This window comes from Thermobia domestica, chromosome 13 (genome assembly GCF_964235325.1).
Source record: "Thermobia domestica chromosome 13, izTheDome1.hap1.1, whole genome shotgun sequence".
NCBI classification, from domain to species: Eukaryota; Metazoa; Arthropoda; class Insecta; order Zygentoma; family Lepismatidae; genus Thermobia; species Thermobia domestica.
In genome coordinates this window covers 8718459-8732693 of record NC_137466.1, presented here as the reverse complement: position 1 = coordinate 8732693, position 14235 = coordinate 8718459, and the positions used below count along the sequence as shown (strand labels likewise).

At 34.0% G+C, this 14235-nt stretch overlaps 1 protein-coding gene across 1 annotated transcript in view; it reads left to right on the top strand.

The window, feature by feature from the left end:
* Window positions 1–14235, top strand: part of LOC145669112 (uncharacterized) — a 166687-nt gene that overhangs the window by 52437 nt on the left and 100015 nt on the right. Inside the window, exons 3-5 of the mRNA XM_081737453.1 lie at window positions 6250–6354; window positions 11540–11581; window positions 13612–13662. Coding sequence (XP_081593579.1) covers window positions 6250–6354; window positions 11540–11581; window positions 13612–13662 — 198 coding nt within the window. The remainder of the gene's footprint in view (window positions 1–6249; window positions 6355–11539; window positions 11582–13611; window positions 13663–14235) is intronic.

The following is a 14235-nucleotide window of genomic DNA, read 5'->3' as shown; positions in this document are numbered from 1 at the left end:
AGACGAAGCGCTGTTTTTGAAATTTATAATCTTCCACCTTCTCTGAAATAACACTGTCCGTACTACCGTTTAATACAACATAAAATAATTTGCCTTGTCACGTAATAATACTTGTTTATAAAAGATTTAGAAAGGTAACGAAAGTGTATAGTTTATACAAGTGTTTGAAGTATTATATTTAATGTTTTTCTTTGTTGTGAGAGTGAGGAAAATCATTACAATAAATAGAATAAGTTCAGTTTACTTTTAATGGAGTTTCCACTAGTCTGTTTGTGAAAACCTAACATAGCAGTATGCATATCAGCTTGATTCGAAAGTAGAGCTAAAGTTCTGGTAGCTCTGCCTTCGTATATAATAAGCAAATTCCTAAAATAACTAGCATCATGATATAAGTGCAAATTTCAACGAGGCACTTTATTCCCTTTTGATTTTGAGTATATGTGTATATATTTCTCTGCTTCTACGTTCCACCTAAATCAATCAGCCACACATATTTTAAACGCCGTGATTAAGTAACTACTTATATTAGAATGGAAATCAATTGTATAAATGTGCCCTAGTTGTTTGAGGTAGTAAATTCTTATATTTTCGCTGTTTTGAAAACAGTAAAATCATGAACAAAGATGGAAACATTCATCTTGAACACACACACACACACACACACACACACATATATATATATATATATATATATATATATATATATATATATATATATATATATATATATATATATATATATATATATATATATATATATATATATAATATCTGGAGTCACAACGTCAAAGGGAATAAGTCAAAAATGTCAATTTTTTTTTTTATTTCACCATTCGATATCATATGACAAGAGCTTCCTCTGGTAGAAACGAGATGGCTCTATCGCTCTTAGTTTGGGAGTTATGACGTAACAACTCTTCGGGACAAGTCATAATCATGTACTTCTTGTGTTGGTAAAAGGGGTAAGTCGGACTTATTCCCTTATACAGGGAGAAGTGTGTTTTTCTTTCAAAATACAACTCAGTATAAGGGGATTAGTCAAAATGTATGTTTCGTTTTCGGTTTGTTTAAAGTTTAAAACAATATTGGCGGCGAGTCTTTGATGTTTGTTTAATACTTAAAACGTCAGAAATATATTTCCCATAACAATAATTGCATAAGGAAAAATTACTTTAAATATTTTCTTGTCGCAAAGAGGAAGGAAAAAACAGTGTAACTTTTATTGTTTTTAATGCAATCGAATCATTTGTCCCCCCCCCCCACCACAGAACTTAGTATTGTATTTGAGCACCTTGTGTGTATATCTTTAGTTGAGACGTAGTGTAAAATTGATGAACGTTCCATTTTTGATGCTCTTAACGAGCCGTCGGAATCAAGTTTGGACGATATTTCTCTTTCTGGATCAAGTTACCATCCTGATGAAACTGAACTTTCATCTTATTCTTCGACAAACTGTGATGAAAAACTTTGTGAAACTCGGAACAAAGAAGAGGAAGAAAAAATCAACATTTTCTGAAGTTAAAAGACGAAGGAAAGTATCTAAACCTATGAGTGTTCATTCAAAAGCAGTTAAGAGGCAATTGTCACCTGTTTTTAATGATAACTATCTTTCCGAAAGCTGCTTTTCTTATAGTGTGCGGAACAAAGATCAATGTGAGACTGAAGTCAGTGAAGGACCAAAAATGACTAGAACAGAAGCTAAAAGAGGAAAGGACCTCGGAGAAGAATGTTTCTAGAAAAGGAAATGTTATGCCAGAAAGGAAAGCAAAAACTCTTTCTTCGTGTCGTATGAAGTGTAGTAAAAGACTAACAGAAGATCAGCTTGAATCTACATTTCGGGAATTTTGGAATCTTGCCGATCATAATGTGCAATCTCAGTATCTTGCAGACTGTGTGAAGTTAATTCCAAAAACGTTGTCAAGACCTCGGACACCAAACCCACGTTCTCGAGAAGTCACGTGTCAATATTTTCTTACAGCTGGTGAAAATGTTGTGCAGATTTCTAAAGGTTGTTTTTTAAAAGTGTTCTCAATTGATGTTAAATACATTAACGTTATTATTGACAAGAAAAAATCATCTGAGTCAGGCATAATTTCTTCTGATAAAAAAGGCTTCAAAGTACCCCCGAATAAGATTGTAAGAGAAAGTTTGGCGAATCTGCGTTCCCATTTCGAAAAACTTCCTATATGTGAATCTCATTATGGATGAACAAAAAGTAATAAGAATTATTTATTAAGCTATCTCAATAAGCAAATAATATATGAATTATACAAAGAAGAGTTGGTCAAGTAATCATACTCAAGTAAGTTATACATTTTACATGAAGTTCATGTAGAAAGAGTTTAATTTTATTTCCGTCAAAGCGCCTAAAGTAGATACTTGCAAGTCATGCGATGTGCTTCAAATGAAAATAAAGTAAGTTATGCGTCATCCGATGGAAAAGAAGTTCTAAATCAACAACTACTGAATAATCAATCTAAAGTCGAAAATTGTTACGAAGCAAAAAGACAGGGTAAACTAAAATGTGAAAGTGATAATGGGAAGACTGGGAATTACTTTTGACTTACAACAGTGCCTTCCAACACCTAGTCTACATACAAGTGTGGCATTTTATAAAAGACTTTTGTGGACTTACAACTCGACAGTTCATGCGTTCAATGACAATACAGTGACTTGTTACATGTGGCATGAAGGAATCGCTGGAAGAGGTTCAGATCAAATGGCGTCATGCATGTTTTCCTATATCATGATCTTGCCAGATTCAGTGACACATTTGATAATGTACTCTGACACTTGCGTAGGACAGAACCGAAACATAAATTTTGCAGCAATGTGTTCTTATGCTCTGACCGAGAAGGACAGTTTGAAGTTAATAAATCACAAATTTCTTGAACCAGGCCATACACATATGGAGTGTGATAGCGTTCATGCCCGGATTGAGAGAAAAAAAAAAATCTCAAGTAGAAATTAGGATTCCACAAGATTACAAGATGGTCCGTATGGCACGAGGAAAGAAGCCACTCAAAGTAGTTGAAATGAAGAGAGAAGACTTTCGATCTTATTCCGAAGTTCTGAAGACCAGTCTTGTTCATCGCCATCAGAATACACATGGGGAACAAGTAAAATTGCTTAACATACGCTGGTTACGATACTGTAAAGAATTTGGACTTGTTCAGTACAAAAAGTCTTGTGATGAAAAAGACAAGTTCCTTTGTATGGATTTGCGACGCCGTGGGTCAGTATCAGTGAGAAACGTACCAGTACCTGTAACCTACTTGGGACCCAACCCTATTAGTTCGGAAAAACACAGAGACTTAATTTCACTATTACCTTTGCTGGGTCCAATCTACCATTCATTTTATACCAGTTTAACTTCATGCAGAGGTGTTCCTTTTACAGACCCTAGTGTTATAGATGATGTAGATGATGAGCACGAGCAATCAGCGATTAACATATGAACGTTGGTGTGAACACTTTTGTATATTTTATTATTTTGATGTAGATATATTTCTAACACTAGAATAGACATATGGATATTTTTACAGTTCTATTATTCTATTTTTGCTTAAAATATGGAACCATTATCTTTTAAAAAAAACTACTGATGTATGACTTATTCCTTTTGACCAGTAATAATAAATTATATATATTATATTTGAATATCTGAAAAGGTAAAAGGAGATAAGTCAAAAATGACGTCATTGCCACTCCCCATTGAAACTAAATTCGAAGCATTGCAGCTAATACGTAACAAAGCAGTATGAATGACAATATATGTCTAGATCAACTCGATGTGTTAATTAGAATAGATGCAATATAATACAGAAATTCATCAAAATTTTCAAATCGCTCTCCTGAAAAGTAGCATTTTTGACTTATTCCCTTTGACGTTGTGACTCCAGATATATATATATATATATATATATATATATATATATATATATATATATATATATATATATATATATATATATATATATATATATATATATATATATATAATATAAATTTATGTGAATCAAGTTTTTCATTCATTGCAGATGGCCCCCTCAAAATTTTCTTTGGCCCTTCGTTGGCCCCCCCTGAAAAATATTCTAGCTACGCTGCTGATGAGCAAGGAGAGGGAAATTAGCCCTCTTGTTGCCCCATTCCATCAATTCCCTTGTCTAGCGGTTGTCCTATGAAACTAGTCCACACCTTTTCACGGGTTTCGTTTCATTTATTTCGTACTCTTGACTACGAAGATACTACATTCGCTGAGCAAAAGTGGACCTTTCTGAAAATGGACTTGGATCCCATGTGTTCTGAACGCTTCGTATCTAAATATATTTATATTTTTAAAAGTTGGAGAAATTTATCCTGCAACCCAAGTTTGTTCGAAACGCATAAAATTAGTTTTAGTTTGATTACAGTTTTGCACCAAGGCATAGCATGAAACAGGGCTTATTGTTTGAAGTGGGATACGAACCATTAATTTTGAAATTTTACGTCGGGTGGAAGTCAAAATCTATACAGCAAATACCGGACGTCTCGTGCCTCTACCCTTAAAATTTAATGTTAGAAGACCGAAAATTGCGTCTTGAAGCTTGGCGCATACATACATACAGACAGACAAATGTAAATAAAGTCGTCCCAGGAACCTCACTGGCGTTTGGCAATGATGTGACAATAAGTGTCGCTTTAATGGTTATTTACGCACGTGATTGCCATACCTTGGGCTTTCTTGCGTGATCCTTTCATACGAGCTATGCCAGAGTGTAAAGTTTTTAAAATTTAGAACGGATGTGGGAGAGGGACGAAATAAAATTTTCATAATATAATGAAAAATAAATTGGTGATACAAAATAATTCTTACCTCAGGTTCCCAGTTGCATCTCAACCACATCATTGACGTTAAAATCATCAGAAGCAATTTTCGAATCAACACTTTTACCATGTATTTTAAAAGTATCATTTAAGTTTCCAGTTTTTTCACTGCATTGCATATTTCATGATTCTTCATTCTTTGAACTAAACCAACTATTTCTTTCTTACACGTTTTGCAACGAGCTCGTATGGTCAGTTTCTTATCTGGTGGAGTTTGAGTTACTTTAATAAATTTGCTCCAAATGATGCCCTTTTTTCTTCCCGTAAAACTTACGTTAAACGATTCCAAGTTGTACGGAGACTGAGAACCAACATGTAGCCTATTGTACGAACAAATGCCTGTGATAGTTTAATTCCAAAATCGCATTTTAGCAAAGAACCCTTTGTTTTCTGAATACAACACGTAAACTTGTTTCCATGATAATTCTTTTATTATTATTTTTTTTTAAAAAAATGTCAGTTCTACAAGTACTCCAACCTTCGACTATAACACTTTCTCGCAAGTTAACTCATAAGCATTTAAACAATACAATAAACGTTAAAAACAAGGGGAAAAAGAGACAAAATAAATTGTAGATCACCACATTGACCTGCTGTAGCCACGAGAAATCAAAACATTCACATGGGAAGAAAATAGTCTTCTGAATGGGAGCACTCTTAGACAACTTTCTTTCTCTGGCAATTTTCTTTTACAAAAATAAAATAAAATAAAAATAAACGTATGTTTAAAACAAGCCTTAAAAAATACAAGTGTTTAAAACAAAATGTTTAAAACGTATATAAAATTTATTTTAAACAAAATCAATTGTTTGAAATAAGTTTTAATCATTTGTTTTAAACAAAACAATCCTGGATTGTTAGGCTTGTCATCAGCAAACATATTAGTATTCGTAAGTTTTATGTTATTTAGAAAATCATTAGAATATAACAAATAGTTAGTCATAATATCGATCCCTAGGGAACACATTGAAACTCTCCGCAATACAGTTCCAGATTTTTGACATTTGCTATTACATTACAGTTGTTTTTATTACTATATTTGTGTATTAATTGTTGTAAATCGTAATTCATTTCTGTGTTTATTTGCGTTGTTTTAATCAAGGATCTTATAAAATAGATGATCTGCCCTTACAACAAAATCTTGAAGCCATACGTCACAGTTTCGCCACCCCTACTCTGCCCACTCCGCCCAATAGGATCGCAATGTTTTGAGCCAACAATCATGGCGGAAACGAGAGTAGCCAATCAGACGTGCCGATGCTCGATTGTTTTTTTGGCTTCATCGATTTAATAGTATGACGATACATATGGGCAAATCCTCTATTTGTAACATCCTTGGTTTCAATAAACTCAACACTACAAATATGATTTTCTTATTTGCAGCGGATTTATTGGATGATATACTAAGACAATTCAATACAGTTGTCAGGACAAAGAGTTTTGAACTATCCACTACAGAAGCTGAAAAAGAAAGTTTAAAAGAAAAATGTATGTATTAAAAATGTTTTACTGATTCATGCTTATGCGAAACAGTGAATACCATCGGAACCTAATGCATATGTCTTTTAAATATTACTTAGAGGGAATACCGATAAGAACATATTGCGGTCTTTATTAATATATGAAAGTAAACAAATAAGATATTAATACGGAAGTTTGTTCTCTGCATTCTTTTATAAAGATAAGCGAATTTGATAATGTGAAAACAGTATAACAGACTAAAAGCTAAACTCGCAGTCTTTACTGCCCACGAAGAACTGTGGTCAGTCTTTAAAATTATTGGGTGCAAAATTACTGATTTACCTCAGGAATTCTCAAGAGAGGAATTATTATTTCTTAAACTTCTTCCAGATGAGAACATGTAGAACTGCAAAGGATTCATTTAAATCGTGTATAAAAGTTACATGACAGCCTCTAAAAGCATAATAAGTCAGAATTTTCTGAAGGTAGAAGCAGGGACGTACGCAGGGGATGAGTTCTGGGGGGTCCGTACTCCCTCCCCGAAATTTCGACTTTTATGTAAATTTAGCCTAATTTTAGGGGCAATTTTAGGAAGTTTAATACACAATAACCGCATATTGAGTTTGGACCCGTCCCGAAATATATTCCTGCGTACGCTACTGGCATAGAAGTGTATTAAACCAACATGTTGGTAATTTTAACAGTATTATATCATGCTCCTATTGAAGAGAGAAGAGTATCAGCCGAAATTCTTACGTACAAAATGCATACTGACAGACAACAGAATTAAAAATATGTATATAGCCTACTAGCAGCGTTCACCCCGCTTCGCTGGGGTCACCCCGGAACGCAATAAACTTTGTTACTTAGATAATTTTTACTTTTTCGCTTTCAAGTGATATGATAAAAACCATAGAAGATTGCAGTAAATGTTAACATTATATCGCCTGTCATTTATGTTAACCCGCCGAGTGACACGGTCATGTGGGTTGCATATAAATACGGTTAGATTTAGCTATGATGAGCTAACAAAGGATTTGTACGTTATGGACACTTGAATGGTCAATTATCTCAAGACACTGGTAATTAAAAATTAAAGTGATATGATAAAAACCATCTAGGGTCCAAATCCTAATAACCCCCCAAAAATGAAAGAAATTGGTTCAGCCGTATTAGCGTGATGAGCTAACAAAGGATTTGTACGTTCTCTTTTATATATATAGATTACATTTAATTACAGTCATAGTAAGTCTTTGGATGGAGTGATGGAATAGGTCATGGGTCACGATGACTCAGTGGTAGAGCGCTTACCTTGGTGATTGGGTGCTTGTTTCGATCCCCGGCGAAGTAAGTTCGTGGTGGACATGTTCGTGTGTTTTCTCGGGGTTCTTCCGTTTCCTCCCACTTTCTTCATTCCACCATTTCCTTCATCTCTCATCATCACCGTCTCCTTTAGCCTAACCGACGTCACCTTGGGACGTAAAACTGAAAGATTTCATTTCATTTTTTCCATCATTCACTTGCCTTACTCATCGTCTCCTTTAGCCTTAAGCGCATAATCGTGGGACGTCAAACATACATTTTGCCACGACATTTGTCCGGGTCTGGATCTCGCTTCTCAGATTCGGTTTACTCAGACACTCAATGACCCAGAAGCAGCCAAAATAATATCTCTGGAGCATTACGTCAGAATTTTACAGCTGATTATGTTCATTGCTTAAACTCGAACATTCGTTTGTTTGATTCTTGGCGTGATATTTCATCAGGATACCGTTTGATAAATATAATTTAATGTGTGTTAGTTTTCATATAAATGGTTTTTGAACACAGACCATGAAAAAATTTACCAAAACACTTTTACGGCTCAGTGGCATCTTGTATATTCTAAACAAGTTTTACAAATCGATTAAACTTTGATGATTCCTCATACAGAAACGTGTGGCTTGTTTCTGTGATTTGGTGCGTTTGTACTCTTAATAAACTTATATCTGAGCTCAATGTTTGACACGCTTGAACAAGTGAGGAAGAAAATTATATTTGGTACAAAGGCAATGACAGAGGAGAGAAACATTGTTAGAATTGCATTCTCACACGTACGTCTCCGGGTCAGACCAAGTCCTAACTCTGTCCAGATCAGAGTGGGTCATGGGTCTGTGCAGGTCAGAATGCGTCATGGGTCTGATTGCCTATGGATGTGTCTTCCGGATCATGAGTCACGAAGAAAGTGACACATTCCATCAGTGCTTCGGCGATTACTTTCTTGCTTTACCCATACCACACCAATCAATATGATTTCACGACTTAGCTCACATTGCTATACTAAATCTTAATCGACTTAAGTTACTAACAAATGTATTATTTTATCGATCCCTATTGACAATTTAGATAAAATTGGTGGTATTGTTGCCTTTGGTGTGCATGTTCCGAAGTTTGATTTCCGGTGAGTACATAACAGGGTGGATTGATTTAAATCAGTCTGATTTAAATCACGATTTTAATCAAGATTTAAATCAGTTGATTTTTTTAAATAAAAATCGTTGATTTAAATCAAATTCCGAAATGAATTAATTTAAAGTGAAAGTAAGTAAAATCCCGTTTCTCTTCTGTTATTCCGATTATGAAAGATAATAATCATAATACAGTGAGACTCAAATGTATGTAAGCACAGCATGAAACGAGTATCATGTGGGAACTATCAGGGAAAATCCCGTTTGAACCGGTTACGGGTGAACCCTGCTTTCTTCTCTTTGTAACACAGGGTTTTAAAATTTCTGTTCCAACGGGGAAATCACCATGGACATTTAAGATGAAAGCTCTTTTGTGTTCATGTCTATTTGTTTGTTTCCAGATAATAGGGGCGTATTTAGAGGGTTCGATCCCCTCTCCGAAACAAACAAAAAAATTAGATTTTAAAATTTTGGGCGAAATTTATGTACTAAATACATAGAAGTTCCTCGGGATCGTAATACGGCAAATTTTGGATGCGTTAAAATATCGAATAATACTTTTGATAAAGTGGATACTTGACCCCATTGCAGAACATGCCGCGATCTGCGATGTGATCGCAGAAAATTTGCCGCGCCTGTGCAGGAAAAACTGTAAGAGGAAATAAAATAGCCAACAGAAAAGTATGAAAACGTGCCTGCTATGTATAGATGTCTTAAATGCACGGACAACTCGCATTTGAACTGTTTTTCACGTCACATAAAACATATCTTTAACAATCACAAGTGTTTCTTCTTCTGGAACTGATCATCTTGATTTTTTTATTTTGGAATTCCTGCAGGGAATTCGTGTTATTATTCAGTTCAAAATCTCTTATCATCGCGAATTGTGTCGAGGAATTTGAAGCTTTAAAATATATAAAACGATAATTATGCCTGTTGTGCTGTATGGTTGTGAAACATGGTCGCTTACGCTGAGGGAAGAACGCAGACTGAAAGTATTTGAGAATAAAATCCTGAAACGAATATTCGGAACCAAAAGGAACGGAAATGAGAAATGGCGAAAACTTCATGATGAGGAACTGCATAATTTATACCGTTCACCAAACATTGTTAGGGTCATTAAATCTTGGAGGCTCAGGTGGACAGGACATGTAGCGAGAATGGAAGAAAGTAGGAACGCTTTCAAAGTTTTAACTAGAAGTCCAATCCGAAAACGACCATTAGGAAGACCTAGTCGCACATGGGAGAGATGGATCTCGCAGAAATAAGAATACAAAATAGAAACTGGATTCAGTTGACTAAGGATAGAAGTCAGGAGAGCTTTTGTGAACATGGCATTGAACCTCCGGGTTCCATAGGTCATAGAGTGAGTTAGTTAATTTTAGGCTAAATTTATGTACTTTATATGTATTTCGTAGTTCCAATTGTTTAAAAATATGCCCCTGCCAAATATCAGTAGCTTTCGTGAAAAGAAAAGTGTCATGTTGATATACATTGCTGTACTTTTTCCTTAATGCTTAAGAAACATTGTTTGGGATTGAAATAGGTTAACGATTGGGATTTAATTCAAAATTAAAACCCAATACTTTCACTTAAATGACATAATTAACATTTAATACTAATTCCTAATGTTTTTTCTTCAGTTCGCGACTTGTATCATACGAAGAAAAAGGTTTGATTTAAATCAAAAAAATCGATTTAAATCAAAAAAATCAACAAAAATGATTTTTTTGAAAAAAAATCATGATTTTTTTTCCACCCTGGTACATAATATTTGAGATTGATCTGTTTAGAAACGTAGATAGAAGAGCAATGTATAGGGTGTTTTAAAAAGAATTCCCTAGTTTTAAGTACAAATTTAATTGGGAAATGAATGAAAACTTACATCAATGAATACATATCATGAAAGAGAATTCCTTCAAGTCTTGTTTAATGTTAATAGACTTCAACATCGAATCCATTTGTGGCCCTGCACACGTCGACACGATATTCCACTTCTCGCCACGTATTCACTAACATTTCAGGTGTAACTGTCTCAACCGCAGCTAAGATTCTTATTTAGGTGGTTCACCACCATACTGACTTCTAAAATTACGTTGTACTGTTATAACTCAGTTTTCAAAAACCAAATACCACTCTGCGCTTTGTGTTGCGGAGTACATTGTTGCTGAGTTGCTCTGCACTGCACGCCTGCCTGGACTGAACTGAGGAAAAAGACAGCACTGGTGCCGTCTCAAGGTCAAGCAGACCTGCCAACTGCAAGGAGACAAAACTTGGAGAGTTAATGAATCAAACACCACAAACTAGAATAGTGTATGTCACTTTGTACAGATTCTAGGACACATTAAAACTAGGGAGTTCTTTTTCAAACACACTGTATATCACCCATAGCCCAACATGTAGTTTGACTGGCCAGACCTCTTTTCGAAATTGGAAGCCATGAAGCATGTCCTTTGTCTTTTACAGTAAATTTTGAATTATTTCTTAGAGTTCTAATATTTTATTTAACGAAAGATGTAGTGAAAGTACGTATTTACAGAATATTCTTTCAGCAAATATTAAAATGTGTTGAAAAAGGAGTTAAAACTATGAACTGTTTACTTATACAGATATTATGTAGTAAATGAAAAGACTTAATACAATTTCGAGAGTTTATTTTAACATTTTTCCAGTAAACTTACAAATAGAAAGCACTGAAAATGTTGCCTTAATATTAACATTCCTACCCGTAGAGTTTATGGTAACGTTTATTTGTATTTATGTAGGTGAGGAGTTGATAAAAGATCTTCACACGGAAAAAATAGAAGGTAAGTATACAGTAATTAAAATTGGTCTTCGTTCTTATAACCCTTCTCCTTTTTTAAGTGATTATACCCACCTAAATTTTTTATAGTCCAGCGTATATTCACCTTAAATTTACGAAAGCATGGGCGTATATTGGGTGCGTATACGCCAAGTAATCTTGCGTATACGCTATACTTTTGAAAGCGATCAAGCGTATACCTACAAAAAATTTTAGCATTACATCACTGTATATAATATATCAATGTATGAAGTAAAATACAAATGTGAAAAATGTAATCGAAAAGTTTAATAATATAGGCTTTCTCTCTGACAAAAAAAAAAAAAAAAAAAAAAAAAAAAAAAAAAAAACAGTTAAAAAGAAGACATTGAGAATTGTATTAAAACTTTATAAAGATAATTGTAAACTGACATTTTATTTTTCAATTACAATGAACATTTATTCAAATATTTAATTTTCTTTTGTCTCAGTTTAATTCTAAATTTGCTTTGAGCCACTTTTAGATATGTATTCAGACATCAATTTTGATACTTCATGAATATACAGGGTGGCCCAAAAGTAGGTATACCGTCCCGTACTGATCAGCTCATCGCTTTTTGTATGATTTCTTATTGTTATCCATCTGATAGACTTAGTTTCTTTATTATTTGTTCTTAATATGCTTTTACTTATATCTGAAGCTCGGAAGGAGCGAAGCCATAAACTAGAATCTTGATCAATGCAGGGGTGTATACCTACTTTTGGGCCACCCTGTAGATTGATTATGCTTCACTGCTTTTGCTTTAATTCCGATGTGTAATGATTAACGACTTAGTTTCAAGTTTTGTGTCGAAATGTACTGGTAAGTCATTTTTATGCCTACATAAGGCTTGTCAATATTGAACTTTTGAGCATCCAATTCACACTGCACACCTTCCAAATTCGTTAACAGACTAGAATCTTTGGAATAGCCACAACGTTTAGTTAATCCAATTTCTTCTAGAATAGACAAATATTAAGTTTCAAAGGTTTAGTATTTGCTTTGCTTGAACTTTGAAAATAACAATTACTACAACAACAACTACTACTAGCAGCATTAATACATATTATTATTACATAATAACTGTATACGCTATTGTTTCTACTGAAATATTGTATTCCTAAGTAAAATCTTGCTGGTAACGTTTCTGAGGTTATTAATACTGTATTTGCCGGCATATAAGATGAGCACCCCATTTTCTATATTCAATTTTGAGGTAAAAATATTTTCACTGCACATCATGATTTTTAATTTATAAATACAAAGTGATATTATAGCAGGAAATAAATACGGATTTAACAATGCTTAACTAGATATATAACACAGGGTATTTCAAAACAACATCGACAACGTTCGGGAAGTGATTCCTGACACCAAGATAAAACAAAATATAGACCGACCTGGGTGTACAAATGTTTCCCTTCGGAATTATACTCTGCTGAAAACATGAAAAAAAAAAAAAATGAACTTTAAAGGTCCATAGCTTCAATACTATGGAACTTACCGTAGTTGGGTCAAGACTTTGTTTAGGAATTAGTATGTACCCTATCCAAATACCCCTGTTTCAGAATCGTGCGATACTTCTGCAACAGTTTTTATAGAGGTAGTTGGTGACTACTTCAAATTATAAGCCTGTAGCCAAACTCCCTCTACAAACATTCTTGGATAAGTACCTTAGGATTCTGAAACATGTATTTTTGGATAATGTCTATATTAGTTGCTAAGTGAAGTCCTGACCCGACTACGGTAGACACCGTTATTTTGAAGCTATGAACCTTTAAACTTAATTTATTTCATGTTTTGGGCAGTCTAAGACTTCGAAAGGAAGCATTTGTACATCCAGGTTGGTGTATACTTTTCGTCTTATCTTGATGTCAGGAATCACCTCCCAAACGTTGTCGGTGTTTTGAAACACCATATATAATATATATATATATATATATATATATATATATATCATATAGTCATTGTTTATATAAATTGTACTTAACACATGTTATTAAATTTCATTTTAGCTGAAGAATTGAAGGAAAAAGTTCGTCAGCTAGAATCAGAGAAGACCAAAGGTTAGTATTTCAATTATTTAGGTGAGTTAATTGAAATCCTTCATCTATCGACATACATTGGAAACCACTACTAACCAACTCTCGAGGACTAAAGAAACAGTCAGTACTCAAAATACAAATTAACACCCAAGATTACCAGATCAAGAGTTGTCCGTGTTCACAATAAGATAGTGAACATATTCAACTATGGCAACATAAATGTTTTTGTTGGGAAATATAGTATATACATTATCTATGGTCATAATCCATTACCGGAAACTTTTCATGCGTTCGTCCGTAGCAAGAGTAAATCAGCTGAAGCAATAGATGGCAGAGGATTGATGCACAGCTGACCTGGGCCGTTTTGTTAACTATTAAATATTTTTTTCTGTTTGTTTCTACCGTATTTCATTTGCAAGTTCAAATGATATGTATACATGGAGGAAAAATTGGCTACATGGAGGAAAATTGGCTCTGTATTGTAGTCACATAGTTATGTGCTTTCTCAATAAGTACAAAGAGTAATAATCAAAAAACATATTTATGGACATTTATTCCTATATTTTACGACCAAACTAAGATTGAATTATTTTA